At 46.9% G+C, this 15,155-nt stretch overlaps 1 protein-coding gene across 1 annotated transcript in view; it reads right to left on the reverse strand.

Moving 5' to 3' along the window:
- Nucleotides 1–8,865: 8,865 nt before the first annotated feature.
- fignl2 (fidgetin like 2) overlaps nucleotides 8,866–15,155 on the reverse strand; it is a 19,146-nt gene continuing 12,856 nt past the window's right edge. The window contains exon 3 of the mRNA XM_042099534.1: nucleotides 8,866–12,304. Within this exon, the coding sequence (XP_041955468.1) occupies nucleotides 10,152–12,304 (2,153 nt within the window). The 3' untranslated portion in view covers nucleotides 8,866–10,151. The remainder of the gene's footprint in view (nucleotides 12,305–15,155) is intronic.

Genomic DNA, 15,155 nt, shown 5'->3' on the forward strand with positions numbered 1-15,155 from the left:
ACAGCAGTAGCTCTCAAGCTTTTTCCGTCTTTGTGGGCAGTAAATGGTATTGTGGCCCCTTTTCAGAAAATAAACCAAATCTTCAGTCTTTTCACCGGTAACGTACTGCAGGGTGATTACATAAAATTTGCTTAATGTGAGAGAGCCTAGCTTAAATTTGTTTTGGAAAAAAAACTGAATCTGTACCTTGAACCTCTACTGCATGCATGCCAGTGTTTCTTCCTGTGCAAGTGTTCAAGGCCCCAACAAAAAGGTAAAAATAACATAGGTAGTGAAACCATTGGCAATATGTTTGCTTAGTTCAGTCAAAAAAATAGCATATCTTATGATATCAAATGAGTTGTTACTGTATGTTCGTAAGTAGCATCATAAGAGCTGGTGTTTGGTGTTTCATACAAACTTGAACAAACATTAGCCAATGCTACAAACGTATGCAATTGTAACTAAAGCACAACATGGAGTTAATTGACTTTTCATTCCTGCTATTTCATAGAATCGTGTTGTTCTATGGCACAGAAGAAAACACCAAATATTTAGAAAAGGGGGTGTTTGTGTGTGTGTGATTGAGTGAGTGTGTGTGTGTGTGTGTGTGTGTGTGTGTAAATCAACCAACAATGGTCAAATATTTTGACAATATACTACTGCATAATAACTCACTGCTGCTCATTTGAAAAGAAGTTGAGAAGTTGCAGGCTGTTATAAAGGTTAATTGAACAATAAAGCTAATTTAGGATGTAAGCCTATAATCATAACTTGCTGCCAATTATGACCAATTATGTCTCAGCATTTGTGTCCAGTGCATGTGGGTGGGGGGATCTTGGAGCGGCTCAAATGCTGTACATGGGTTGGCGCCCTGATGGATCCAATCTTTTCTAAAGATAGCCTGCCAGCGACACATTGTTCTTGTTGGAGTTCATACAGGCAGAGCACACATTTCATTCCGAAGTGACTAATTGTCAAAGCAGGCCTACAAGAGGAGATCTGTAGATGAATAGATTGTTACTGTTAGTGGAAACAGCATGGTAAATATGGCATAATATACAGTATATAGATACTGTACAGTATATCCTGGAGGGCTGCAGGTATCATACCCATGATGCATCACAGGTCACGAGAGAGGATTCAAATACAGTCTCAGAGCCATAGCTGTATTATAAGCAATGATTAATTTTAAACAACTGACTGATTCTTCCGATAGAAATATCCCATTTAAGTTTGAGTAAACAGCTTGTACATTCAATAGGTGATGCTTGATAATCATACATTTTAGGATTTGAAGTCATTTTACTCATTCGAAGAATAAGTGAGATTAACATGGATGTCCTGACTGGCTAAAGAGCAACATCATGAGTATTCATGACTATCTTCATAATATATATTTAAAAAAATGATGCAGGTAATCACTCCAACAACTCTATGCAGGTAATCACTCCAACTCTGAACTTAACATTGAACACAGAACTGAGCCCTTTTCTCTATCAACAAATTTCAAAAACTCAATCCCAGATAAGGTCGAGGAGTCAACATTAAGGCATTCCTGACATCCAAACTCATTTCCTGTGAGGAGGTGAAGAGCCAGATTGGCTGCCAAACCATGGCGTGTGATAGGTTTTACAAAGTTCCAGAGATGGGGGATTCAGTTACCCACTCATCCCTCCCATGCCATCGAGAACAGAAATGGAAACTGTTTTAGGTATTATAGCGCTCAAACATCACTCAAAACTCATCATTGAAGTTCATATTTCTGTCTTTATGTTGTATGTTGTATGCATGTTTTATTTTTGACTACTGTTATACTACTTGGTAATGAAAATGTTCAATAGCCTTTCATCCAAGACTGTTATTTGGATGATGGTAGATTACATTTCTTCGTTATAATATTCTGAATAAAAAAATACACCACAACCCCTACATGTTTTTACCTCATTGAGTGTTGCACAAAGTGGGTCTCCTAATGTTAATTAGTTAAAGATACACATCCCTCACCCTTAAGTATATTTGTGAAGACAAATATGCCTCCATTCAGAAAGTCAATAGTGAATGTTAAAAGAAATTGACTTTATAGATTTTCTTTGAGGACCTCACACAGTTTTCTGCTGTGGTTGTCCCAGTCCTTTGACTTGAAAGTATTATCAAGGACAAGGTATTGGTGTTGTACTTGCAGTACAACATTGTGTCTGCAAAAAAGTGTAATAAGTGACAACAGATCAAGCAAACAAAATGTTCTGTTTTATTACATTTCCCCTGGTAGTATCTTGAGAATATTCCTGATCAAGTTCAAGAAGTGAGAACTTCATAAAGTTTGTAATATTTTATTTTATATTTCATATGTAATAAAAAAATGTAAATATTTTATATTTCATATGTAATAAGTGGATGTATTTTTGTGGACAAAATATTCAAATGTCATTTTCTCTCAAATAAACCTAAACATTCACTGTAAACAACAAAGGACATTGGTGATACCATAAAATTGGAAAGTCAGTGAGAAAAACATGAAAATGTGTTGATAGAATACACACACACACACACACACAGACACAGAGTGTCTCAGGGTATGGTGCGGCGACACGGCCTGTGTGTCCTGCGGCCAATCTGACGTGATGAGGGCCTAAGTGTTTATGTTTATATTTGCTCTGCTTACATTCTCTCCCTCCTCGTGAGGGTGTAATTATTGCGGGGTTCTCCTAGGTAAAAGCCCCTTAGCTGCAGGCACTGCACATCTGGAATCAATACAGCTGTACCGGGCTGCGGCGAGGTTGGGGAGAGGAAGGGCGCTGAAAGGGCTGCGCTAGTTACTGCTTCGGCCCCCGGGGGTCCGTATGTCCCTGACTTCAAAATAGGCCTGATTGCTAACAGCTGGCTGCCCTAACTCAGCCAGTGTCAGGACTCTCCTCTGATGTCAACCTTGTCAGTATCAAGGCTGGGCAGCACAACGGAGCGGCAGGGCTGGCAATGGGAAGGTGCGAGGGGAGAGAAGGAGGGTGTGTGGGGGTGGTGTGGGGTGAGGGCACAGCACAGCACACACAGGAGGAGCACCTTGGCTCCATGTGCTCGGAGCTCACAGGAGCAGAGAGGCTTTCATCTTGGTATGTCCCCTCTCTGGGATGTTTTCTTCCCGAAAAAAGGCCAAGCTAGATATTCTCCTCTTCTTCAAAAGCAGCCCAGAGAGGATCTATGTCCTGTGTGAGCATAGAATTATTTATACCCATTATGGCTGTAATATCTGACTGCTTAATATAAGGCCCCCTCAAAGGCATTTCAGATGTTATCTCAGTCTGTTAGTGGACTGTTACAGTAGTACTCATGTTGAATATACAGTAACATATTGCAGCTTTTGTAGTTATTCTTGCAATGTTTTACATACATACTCATCAACATGTAGACATCAAATTGTATAAGAAACTAGAATATGCCAAGTGATGCTTCTTTCACCACCATATTTGGGTATTTGAGATTCTAAAAGTGTCTTGACCATTCTTCTGAGCATTCACATATTCTCCTTTCCAAGGTTCTTTTGCATCATATCACAATGAATATGTAACTCTCTGAGAACCACACCGTATGGTTTTACAAGCCCATAGCCTTCCTTGTGGCATGGACCCGTATGTTGTGTATTTTCCCTTACTCCAATCTCACCAACGGAGATATCTCTCTGAAGTGCTTAGAACCAGAAATTTGACTTCCTCTTAACAAGATATTCTCGACAAAAGTGTATCAAGAGAAAGCCACCCCAGGGATGTAGTGGTAAAATAAGAGGTGGGTAAACTATGAATTCTGTGATCTTGGTAAGGTGGACTGCGCCATGCGGAATCGGATTTTTTTTTAAAAAGAAGAACATATTTGATGATGGTGGAGGTTATTGTCCAATGTTTATAACAATACCAGTGGTATGAAATGTTAATGAGTGTACATATTGTGATTGTGAATGTGGATAATACAGTGTGATGTTTGAATGTTACAATGTTGCAATTGGTGAATAAACTGTTTTGAGAGGTGGATAACCCCCCCCCCCCCCCCCCCCCCCCACCAGTCAGTCCACTTAGTCCACTTCAGTCACACAGTGTGATTGAGAACAGTACTCTAAAGTGTCCATGCCCAGACATAAAGCAGGTCCCGTAGCCTTTGTAGCTCTCTAAGCGTGGCATTTCGTACAGCTCCCATGGAAAGACACTCCAGTGACACTTCACAAAACAGACAGGACTCCAGCAGAGCTTGTCCTTAATCATTCTAGTCATCAAATAACATGGCCTCCTAAAGAAGATATATATGTAGAAGTATATATACTCTTTTGATCCCGTGAGGGAAATTTGGTCTCTGCATTTATCCCAAGCCATGAATTTGTGAAACACACTCAGCACACAGTGAACACACAGTGAGGTGTGTAACAACAGCAGCGCTCAGGGAGCAGTGAGGGGTTAGGTGCCTTGCTCAAGGGCACTTCAGCCGTGCCTACTGGTCAGGGTTTGAACCGACAACCCTCCGGTTACAAGTCTGAAGCGCTAACCGGTAGGCCACGGCTGCCCCAGTGGAGGGAGAGTGAAGGTCATTATCTCACAGCCTTTTCCTGGTCAAAATATAAATAAGCTAATGGGGTTTTATGATGGACATTCATGATGTTGTATAGTGGTGTGACTCATATATCATTCAGCTATATGTTTCTGCATATGACACAAGGGCATTTCAGTATGGTATAAAAAACAAGGCGAACAGAGGGAAGTGTTATGATAGAGTGAAATCTGGAAAATCATTTTGAATACTCCAGATATAAAATGGAAATGACTTGCCACATACAATGAGTGAACAAAAGCTAGCCACACATTCCCTCTCTTTTCCTCTGATAGAGGATGTTGTCATCCAATCTAATAGAAAATACACAAGAACAAAAGTGGATCTCTTAATAGATCGAATTACAAACAAAATACGGTTAATGGCTTATTTTTTAATGATCTCAGTAATGGCCTCATGGAGCTCGATTGTCTTGCTGGAGTCAAGACCTTTTAATATTGAGGATCATAAAATGATGAGCACACATAGAATAGAATCAATAGAACCATTAGAAAGCCTTTATGTTCTCATTGAGAATATAATTTTGCTTGTAGATTGTGTGGCAGGGTTCCAGGTTGGGGACTCTTAACCCATCTCACTTTCTCCAAAATGAGAAAAAATCTCTCACTTTCAACAGTGACAAATAATTCAAATACCGTAAGTCAAGTGATTCACAGTGAATCACAGGGGTAAGGCTTCCTCCTCTACCCCCCTCTTATGGCCTTGCCAGAAGTGAAAAGAACGCAATGGAGACATCTGGATTTCTATTCAGCTGAAAAGCCTATAACTTAAATATTGTCATCCTTTAGTTCTTTTAAAAAACATATCCCTCCTTGAACACAGCAACCTCACAATAAGTGTCATGGCTGCAGTTGTTGAAGGCAGCCAATCACGCTGTCCTTAATGGTTAATGGGTAAATAACCAGCTGCGCTAGACTCATTAGCATCGTTTATTATTCAATTACAAACTCCCATCCACTAATTACTCTTCATTCTCAGGGAGGGGAAATGAGTAATTCTGTCCTGCTGAGCAAGCATTGAGGAGAACATAGATAGATATACTTTATTGATCCCTAGGGGAAATTCAAGACATGTACAGTATGAACCACAATTCATCACCTTCCGCCAGTCTCTTTTATTGAGTAGGGGCAATCTCCAAATGCAACCTTTCTTCTTTTTACACACACTTCCAATCTCTTTTTATGCCCAGTATACAATATCTTTTATATTTATGCACATACGCTGATGATACAATGATACATTATGTTTTTCAATCTTCAGACTCCTCTTACAAGCGATTTTTTACAATGTTTCTTTGCACATACAGTTGGCTACTTCAATCTTGCAAAATGGTCTTCAATACAAGCCCGGGTCCTGGTTGGTGTAGATTCAGCTTTAGCACAGTACTTAATGTTAACCTTCACCTTGTCGCCCTCTCCTTGAGATATCCCTCATGCCCTTTGCCTTTCTAAGGACATTTCTTTCTACCTCTCTTTTTTTTTTGGTGCTATTGAATTAGCACTTTTATGGTGAAGGGGAATTATTTTATAATTCTGACAGCTGCTGTGCAATTACCCTTCAGCAGGGCCTGTAGGACATGTGCAGGGCTCCATTCCTTATTATTTATCTTTATTAGGAAATTAATCATGTGAACAACACTCGCACTTTAAATTAAGTATGGGATTAATAGGATGTCCAGGACATCAAGACTGCTCATTAAGACAAATTGCAGCATAAACACACATGTGGCCAGGGTTTGGTGCAGTATCTGCTATGACTGTGGTCATTTCCATGAAATAATCCCTCTTGTGGACAAACTGGTCACTTTAGCTTGCATTAGAGGTTGACCGCGATGTGGCGCAGAGACACGATGAGGAAACAAATTCTGTGACAGAGATGGATGGGGCCAATGGCAGCAAATGAACTGACTCCGGCCAGACCACAGGAAGCCCAGGGAGGAACAACAGCAAACAGTACGGCCAGGAGGCTAAAGCACGCTCCCTCCTCCTGTAGGTGGCCAGATGGTAGCTCCCGACCAGATTCTAAATCTCATTAGTGTTTTGTTTCATTAAATCATTTGTTAATTAATTTAAGTGTCCTATAGCAAGTGACCTTAACAGCCGGATCAATAAATGCAATGGATGTAGAGTGAGGTAAGGCTCTTAACCTTGGCATTCTTTTGCACTCGGCAACCCTGGCTCTATGACAACGATGGTGAAGTCATGGAAGAAAATCACAGGAAAAAATAAGCCAGTCCAATGTTGACATAATTCTCTTTAATATTGTGTGATACTTTTCTCTTAAAATACAGTCTTTTCTGAGGTAGACCATTACAGTTCAAGAACATTATCATTTTTAAAACAGACATCAAAAAAGACATGAAATAAATACTTTCATGTACAATATGTCGCAAAAATGAGGTAGAAATGGTTACAGAAAATGTACAAGAACTGAGAACAAAGTTACTTTACTAATAGATTAAAAACAGCTAATGAATGCCAGTTTTGTTGGACAAACTGTTTCCCTCCTTAAATGTACCATTACTTCTCGTAAAGTATAAAAACACATTGGTATTTGCTGTGTAGAGACATTTGAGACAGAAACACGTGCATAAAACATACTTAAAACACTGGTGTGATATGCAAGTCAGTAGTATGAGAAGTCAGGAATGTGATTTTGAACACAGCAGTTAATTTACCAATAAAAGCCACTTAAGAAAACATCTCAGGTTCTTGCAGTGACTTCCTGGTCATAATGAAATGAGATAAAGCTTTCACATGTGCAACTATGAGCCCCTCTAAATTGGCCTCCATTTGGAAACAATGCAGCTCGGCCCCTTGTGTTAATAACATTACCATATGTCCTTCCAATGCCCCACTATATTAACTGACCACATAGAGGGGCCAGAAACCACATAGATTAGCATTAAAAAGCACACACCATTTCTGTTACACATAAGATCAATCTCTATGCAAGAGCAACGAGACTGACCTAACTCAGTCTTTGTCCTTTTTATCCCTTTGGATCATTCTATGACGTAATCGAGTTCAAGCAGTGCATATGTTCACTGTGCAGCCAATCTCCCCCACCCAGTTCTATGGACACAAGGTGTTCCGTGGCCTGGGCTGCAATGTAGTAGATGGATGCGTTTGCTGCTCCTTAGGCATGGATCAATATGTGCACCACGGGTCATTCTGATTGACCCGGGCTCCCTGCCATGACTGAAGCCACCAGCTGTACTTGTAAAGGGCCGAGCAGTGATATAGGGTTACTGGACATCAATCAGAATATGGCTCCTCCAAAAGGGCTGCATGTGGGGACGGGGGCTGGGCAGGAGGCGGGGGAGGGGGTTAGGAGTGGGGGTGGGGGGAGTGGACAGGCCACCACATGGCCACAGGGGTCTGCAGCTACTAGAGTGGATTGGGGGGGGTGCAGTTGCAGGGAACAATGTTACATCACACCAAAAATGAGCACCCTTATGTGTATGTCAACAGCAGCACATAAAAATTACAGCCAGTGGGAGTGGCGTTTGACCTGCTGCTTGTAAAATGACAGCCGAGAAGAGAAAAAAGGGTAATTTGATACATTGGTAGATACTGTCTCCTCAGGATTGTCTATGTGTTGAGTGCATCTACAACGTGTCCACTGTAGCTACAGTCTTTGATTAGACATGATTAGCGGTCACCTGCATATGAAAAGATTCTGTTTTCATTTAATTTTCTGATTATTCTTTGGGATCTTGCCCTATTTGATTTCTTTTCCGACTGATACGGGTAAATCTGTGAACATCATTGTTAACGTTTGGTTCTGATGTTCAGCTTGGGCCAGCTGCATACAGTAAGAATATGTACTTCACACTCATGTACCGGTGGTGTAAACATGTCAAAAAACAGTTTGTCCAACAAAAAAGGCATTGCTTCTGTCACCTACATAACACTTTTTTTATGAAGACAATTTCCACTCCATCAAAATCTACAGAAATCAAGGGTAAAGAGAAGGAGAAAATGTATTTATATAGAACTTAAAAACATGGTTTTATGGCATCAGATATCCTCTGAAATACCTGAATTACATTCAACGTTAGTCTTTGTAGCATTTTCAAGTTTCTCCTGCGAGGTAAAAAGCACAGCTGCAGCGTGTTTGTCCACGTGTGTTTTTATGTGTATGTGCACAAGTGTGTGTGTGTGTGTGTGTGTGTGTGTGTGTGTGTGTTTACATGTGAGTGTGTGCAAGACTGTGTCAGGCCTGTCCCTCCTCTGAGAATCCCCCCACCCTCGTCCCCAACCCCCTCCCCTCCCCTCCCTTACAATACTTTCTACCCTAGGGTTACATACATTCTTTTTTATTCATTATTTCTGAGGTAAAGACATTTTTTCCTGAGTATTTCAAACCAGACTAGATATACTAAGAGGAACAAAACAATAAAACAAAACAAAACAAAAAAAAAACTTAAGTCAAACATCAAAAAGCAGCCACCTGAGCACCCGAGTGGTGGTCTTGGGCTGGTCGGTGTGTGGAGGGGTTAGAAACATCAGCTGAACCGTAGTGTGTGTATATGTGTGTGTGCATGTGTGTTTGTGTGTGTGTGTGTGTGTGTGTGTGTGTGTGTGTGTGTGTGTACGTGTGTGTGCACTGTGCTGCGTTCTACATGTTGCCGTGGCTGTGCTAAGCAGTGCTGTTCGGTGGGCCTGCGCTAAGTTGCTGCGTTAAGTTGCTGAAGGTCATTGCGAAAGATACTCACACATGACACGTGCTATGAAAAAACAACAAAAGTGCACACATGATCGCCCTCTCAGATGGGTCTACAGTGTCTGGTGTTTCGCTCAGTAGAATACGGTTTTCGCTTCATGACTCGTTTGCGTCGGACATACGCCCAGGAAAGCAGTGGCGATCTCATGAAGTACTGTGCCAAGGGCAGGTGAGTGAGACACTGGTGTGAAGCGTTATGGTACTCTTGACCTGTACATTACTCTTGGATCTTCTTTTTTTGGTCGAGAAAAACAATATAGTTGCTCTAATATATCCTAAGCCCTTTTAATACCAAATGATCAATTAAAGTAAAATGACATATTAAAAAATACAATGCCACTGGAGTGGACTGGCAATAAATAGGATCCTGAGAGTTGCAAACTGTGGGGATTTTTTCTTAAACTTGATTATCCGAAACCTAAGGGCTAAATCTCCAGGTTTAGTCCAGGATCAAGGCTAATCGGACTCTGTGTGAAAACCCGATGTAAAGAATTCAGACCTCCCATCATGTCAGCCGCCAAAACAACTCAAATGGCCCTATCCAAGAAAAGGCCTAATATGTTGTTTTTTTTTCTTTGGGAAAAATAAAGTATATGTATATTTATAAGGGACAGAAGCCATGTCTCCCGCTACAACAATTCAAATGGCTCCTCACCCAAATGAAATCCCCCATCTTAACCCCATTCGTTTGGCTGTCATTAAGTAGTTACAAAAAAACTCTACAAGGCTTTGCACATGAAAAAGCAAAGAGAAGAAGATAGGATCAGCAGTCCTCCCCCATACTACAAACAGTGGCTGACTGGTCTCTCCCTTTCTCAGTCTCTCTCTCTCTCTCTTTTCTTTCTCTCTGTTTCTCAATGGCTGTATACCTTGCTCCACTCCATACAAGTGTCCAGTTCTTTGGGGCTGCTGTGTGGGCGTACCTTGCAGAAGGCGTTCTCAAAGTCTTTAAAGGCGGGGGCAGCGAGGGGCGCGCCCAGGCCGTGCAGGCCCCCACCGACCGAGCCGGACACTCCGGCGGCCGACGCCACGGCCTGCTGGCACAGCTGCAGCAGCTGGCAGACGGTGAAGCCCTCGGAGCGCTGCAGCACAGCGGTCAGCTCGCGCTCGCTCAGGCTGCAGCCCGGCACCGCCAGCGTCTGCAGGAGCACCTGTCGGCGCGCGCCACCGTCCGGCAGGCCCACGTGGTAGCGCTTGGCGAAGCTGCGCAGCAGCGGCTCCTTGAGCAGGTCGGGCCGGCGCGTGGCGCAGGCCAGGAAGAGTGGCGGGGCCCCCGCCGACGAGCCGCCCCCGCTGGGCCCGTGCTGGGCCTTGTCCAGCGCTGCCAGCAGCTGTTGCCGGACGCCGCCAGCGTCGGCCTCCTCCAGAGCCTCCAGCTCGCTGATGTAGACGAGTGAGGGCGCGCGCGCAGCCGCCACGGCCAGCAGGGTCGCCAGCACCTGCTCGGCCTCGGCCTTCCACTTGCCCAGCAGGGCGGCGGCGCTGAGCCGGTAGAGGGTAGCGCCCAGCTGCGAGGCCAGCGAGCGCGCCAGCGTCGTCTTGCCGCCGCCACGCGGGCCGAACAGCAGCAGGGTCCGGGGCGGGCGCGGCTGACCGCCCTGGTTGGGCCGCAGCGCCGGCCACAGCAGCTCCTCCTCCAGCGCCGCCTTCAGGTGCACGTGGCCGGCCAGCTCGCCCCACAGCAGCGCCGGACCGCAGTCCTGCAGCTCGCCCGTCACCAGCTCCAGGATGTGGGGCTCGGCGCCCTTCAGGGGCTCCCCGGAGCCGGCCGCCGGACGCTTGAGGGAGCCGGAGCGGTGCTGCGAGAAGCCCTGCTCGCTGCCGCCGTTCTCACCGGTCATGGCCGCCGGGGGACTGTAGTCGCCTCCTGCGGCGCCGTACTGGGGGGACACCAGAGGCTTGAGTCCGCTGTACTTGCCCACGTCCTCCCCTCCGGCCATGCCGCCCTGGCTGGGCTTGCTGGGCTTGAAGCCCTGCTGCTGCTGGGGGTCGGCGCCGGACGAGCCGAAGCCGTTGCCGCGGCACTCGGTCTTGTCGCCGAGGCCGTACGGTGAGTCGTCGCCGGGCTTCATGGGGTCATAGCCGTACTTCCTGTAGCGCGCGGCGCCATCGGTACCGTCCTCCTCATCCAGGCTCATCTCGAACGCCTTCCTCTTCAGAGAGCCCGCGCCCGACTCGGAACCCCCGCCCAGCCCAGAGGTCTGGTAGCCGTAGCTGCCCCCCACAACGGTGGGGCGCGAGGGCAGCGGGGTGGGGGCGGCCAGCCCTGACGCCAGGTACGGGGTGCCCGGGTGGCTGTAGCTGGGAGCCAGGCTGGTCTGGTGGGGGTAGGTGTTGGGAGGGTAGTTGTAGACGGGCGTGGAGGGCGCGTAGCTGGGCACCAGGGTGGGTGTGGGCTGCAGGGTGTGAAGGGAGGTCGGAGGGGGCAGTGTGGAGCCGGGCTGCGGGCAGTAGCCGGATGAGAGGTAGGTGCCGTTGTAGGCGGGCGGGTAGTCGCTCGAGTGCGGGCCGCTGCAGGAACTGCTCCCACTGTAGGCCGAGTCCGACAGGCTGCTGTTGACCGACGAGCCTCCGGGGGGCCCCACCGAGGCCGGTGTGACCACCTTGGGGCACCCGAGTCCGTCGTGCGCCGCCGGCACCAGAGGGTAGGAGCCGTCGGACCCGTGCGTCAGCGGCCAGGGCTCCAGCTCGCTCTTCTGGACGCTCAGGCTGCCGAAGGCGCCACCGGCCGTCTCCGGGTAGGCGCCCACGGAGGGCCGCTCGTACGGCGAGTCCAGCATGCCCGAGTACTTCTCGGCGTATCGCTTGAGCAGGTTGGAGGCGGTGAGCGCCGAGATGTCATCGTTGGCCCAGGCGTAGCTGTAGGCGCCGCGGCCATGGCCACGACCGGGGTAGAGCTCCGACTTGTGGGCGGGGGAGGAGGTAGTGGACGACACGTCCAAATGCTGCTCAGGCCACTGGCTAAGGGGCTGGGCATGCTCCGGATTCCAGTGCATCTTCAATAGGCCTGCACCAAACACAAACACACCTCTTTAATAAACATGCATATGCAAGAGGGCCACATAAAACCATCCCTATACATGTTCTATATTAATGCGTTAGTATATCCAAGTCAAAGGTAGCTTAACGGTAACAATATGTATCTGTCCAGTACATTCTCAGCAGAGTGACTAGAGAGCCAGTGTATGGACAGAGCCCCTGCGCAGTGGAAAAGCCAAGAATGCGGTTTGTTTATCTTTGGGAGAGGTTTCTGCAGAGTCCACCGGTGGAGAACAGAGTGGCCATCTGCTAAACACAGAGGGTGGGGGCAGGAGAAGTCAAGAAGAAAGGGAGGGAGAGAAGTATGGAGAGAGAGTGTGTGTGTGTGTGTGTGTGTGTGTGTGTGTGTTAGTGTGAGAGATTGTGTGTGTGTGTGTGTGTGTGTGTGTGTGTGTGTGTGTGTGTGTGTGTTAGTGTGAGAGATTGTGAGTGTGTGTGTGTGTGTGTGTGTGTGTGTGTGTGTGTGTGTGTGTGTGTGTGTGAGTGTGAGAGAGTGTGTGTGTGTGTGTGTGTGTGAGAGAGAGAGTGTGAGTGTGTGTGTGTGTGAGGAGGGAGGGTTAAGGGTGTGTTCACTCCCAGCCCTGTGCGTGTGCGTGTGCTGGCGATAAGGCCACTGAGCCGCTGCTGGGCTACATCTGCAGTTGTCCCTGAGGAGCTATTGTTATCACCCCGCGCATGTCTCACTGAATACCGCACAGCCACCCACCCCCCAGCACACCGTCCGCTGAGCCATTCCCCTAAAGCCCCTCTGTGGCTGACTGGACAGAGGGGGAGGGAGGGCAAGAGAGAGAGAGAGAGAGAGAGAGGGAGGGAGGGAGGGAGGGAGGGAGGGGGGGGGGGAGAGAGAGAGGGAGAGGGAGGGTAGCGGGGGGTTGGGGTTAGGAGCACAGGCATAGAATAGTGTGCTATTCACTGGCGGCTTCCCATGGAACATTGGGAGAGTGGAATGCCTTTTCCTCTGGCTATCTCCTGCTCTGGCAAATCCTGTGATTCATTATGCTGGCTCCACGCTGAAAGAGGAGCTAATAGATTACAGTAATGCTGTGGAAAACACACACACACACACACACACACACACACACACACACACACTCGCAGATGCATGCTTGTGAACACAAACACAGATGCAGACACGCAGACACACAAACACACACACAGAACAAGATGGAACAGAAAAAAAAATGTAGTCCCATTCACCTCTTTCCCTGCTCTCCTCCCTTTTCCTCTTTCTCTGGCAAACACATGTGTCTCACAGTAACTGTTACCATGGTGTGCTCATTGTGCACAACAATAATAAATACTAAAAACATACACTGCTTAAAACATCTTTCTGACTGTTGCACTAGCCCCCAAACAGAAGAACTGTTGGAGGTGAAACCTAAGGTCCTAAGGTTGTGTGTATGTGTGTGTGTGTGTGTGTGTGTGTGCGTGGCCTTGTGTGTTATATTATTTGTGTGAAGCCTTGTCTCTGTGTGGCTTGTCTCCTCAAAAAAATCAGCCATTTCACGAAGACTCTCTGGCTGCTGGTTGCTGAGGCAATGGACTGACATTCCATGCATAGCTTGGCATTATTGAACTGTCACGATTCAGCTTGGGGTGAGGGTTACAAACTAGAAAATGGAGAGGTAGGGGAATACAATAAAAACACAACAAGAAAGACTCATTCATATTCTACCTTCTTTTCCACTCTCGGTGGAGAGAGGGGTGATATTATTAATTCATCAATATTTCTGCTTTTATACAGACTCATATCTCTTAAATCTAATATTTTCCAGAGCTTCTCCTGCTCTTTTCTATTTCTCCCCCCCCCTCTCTCCCTCCCTCTCTCTCCCCCTCTCTCTCTCTCTCTGTCTCTCTCTCTCTCTCTCACACACACACATACATACACACACACACACACACATACACACACATACACATCTACTCTCAAAACGGCAAAAACACCCGTTATCATGTGTATCCTTTGATTACGCTTGCAATGAGATCAGACGGCAAGAGCAGATGGTCACTGGATTATCACGTCCTTCATATTCAAATCTGGATCCTCACATCCCCCTGACGCTCTACAGAGGGTCAGCGCTGCCGTCCACTGGCCCTGATCAGTTTGGTCTGGAATGCTTTAGTTGACTGGACCCAGAAGAAAGGGAAGTGAGTAGTGGTGGTGTGGTCGGAGGTCCAGATTTAGTAGCGTGTGACTCTGAGGTCATTGTCCAGGCTGCAGAAACAGTATATGTCCTGCAGGACATTCCCATCTGCGCCTTGGGTTTGTGAGGTCTGTGTGAAGCCCAATAATGGGGCCAGTGTGTGACAGAGATGGATGGCAGCCCAGGGGAACTCATAAAACCTGAAGCAGGGAGAGAAAGGGAGGGAGGGAGGGAGGAAGAGAGAGAGAGAGAGAGTGTGCAGGAGAGGAGGGGTAGAGAGGAGGAGAAGGAGGAGGAGGAGGAGGAGGAGGAGGAGGTGGAGGACAGAGTGGACAGCAGGCACTCTGGCCATTTCTCTCTCTCGTTCTCTCACTCTACATGCATGTCCTCCTCCTCCTGATGTGCCTTCTGTGCACATGGGAGGGATTCAACAGCAGCATCAGGCAAAGAAAGCTGCCCACCAAGAACACACAAGACCACACTCACACTAAAACACATACACACTAAAGCCATCACCACAAGCACAAGCACAAGCCACCATGTTAACAGGGCGAGCTGGAGGACTTCAGCTCTCCGCCAGAGAGGGGCGTCTGAGACCAGTGGCGCGCGATGGGGCTCCACAGCCAACACCTAGCACACATGTGCTTCCCATCAGGGCCACTCTCCTCCACCACA

Source organism: Alosa sapidissima, chromosome 7, assembly GCF_018492685.1.
Source record: "Alosa sapidissima isolate fAloSap1 chromosome 7, fAloSap1.pri, whole genome shotgun sequence".
NCBI lineage: Eukaryota > Metazoa > Chordata > Actinopteri > Clupeiformes > Clupeidae > Alosa > Alosa sapidissima.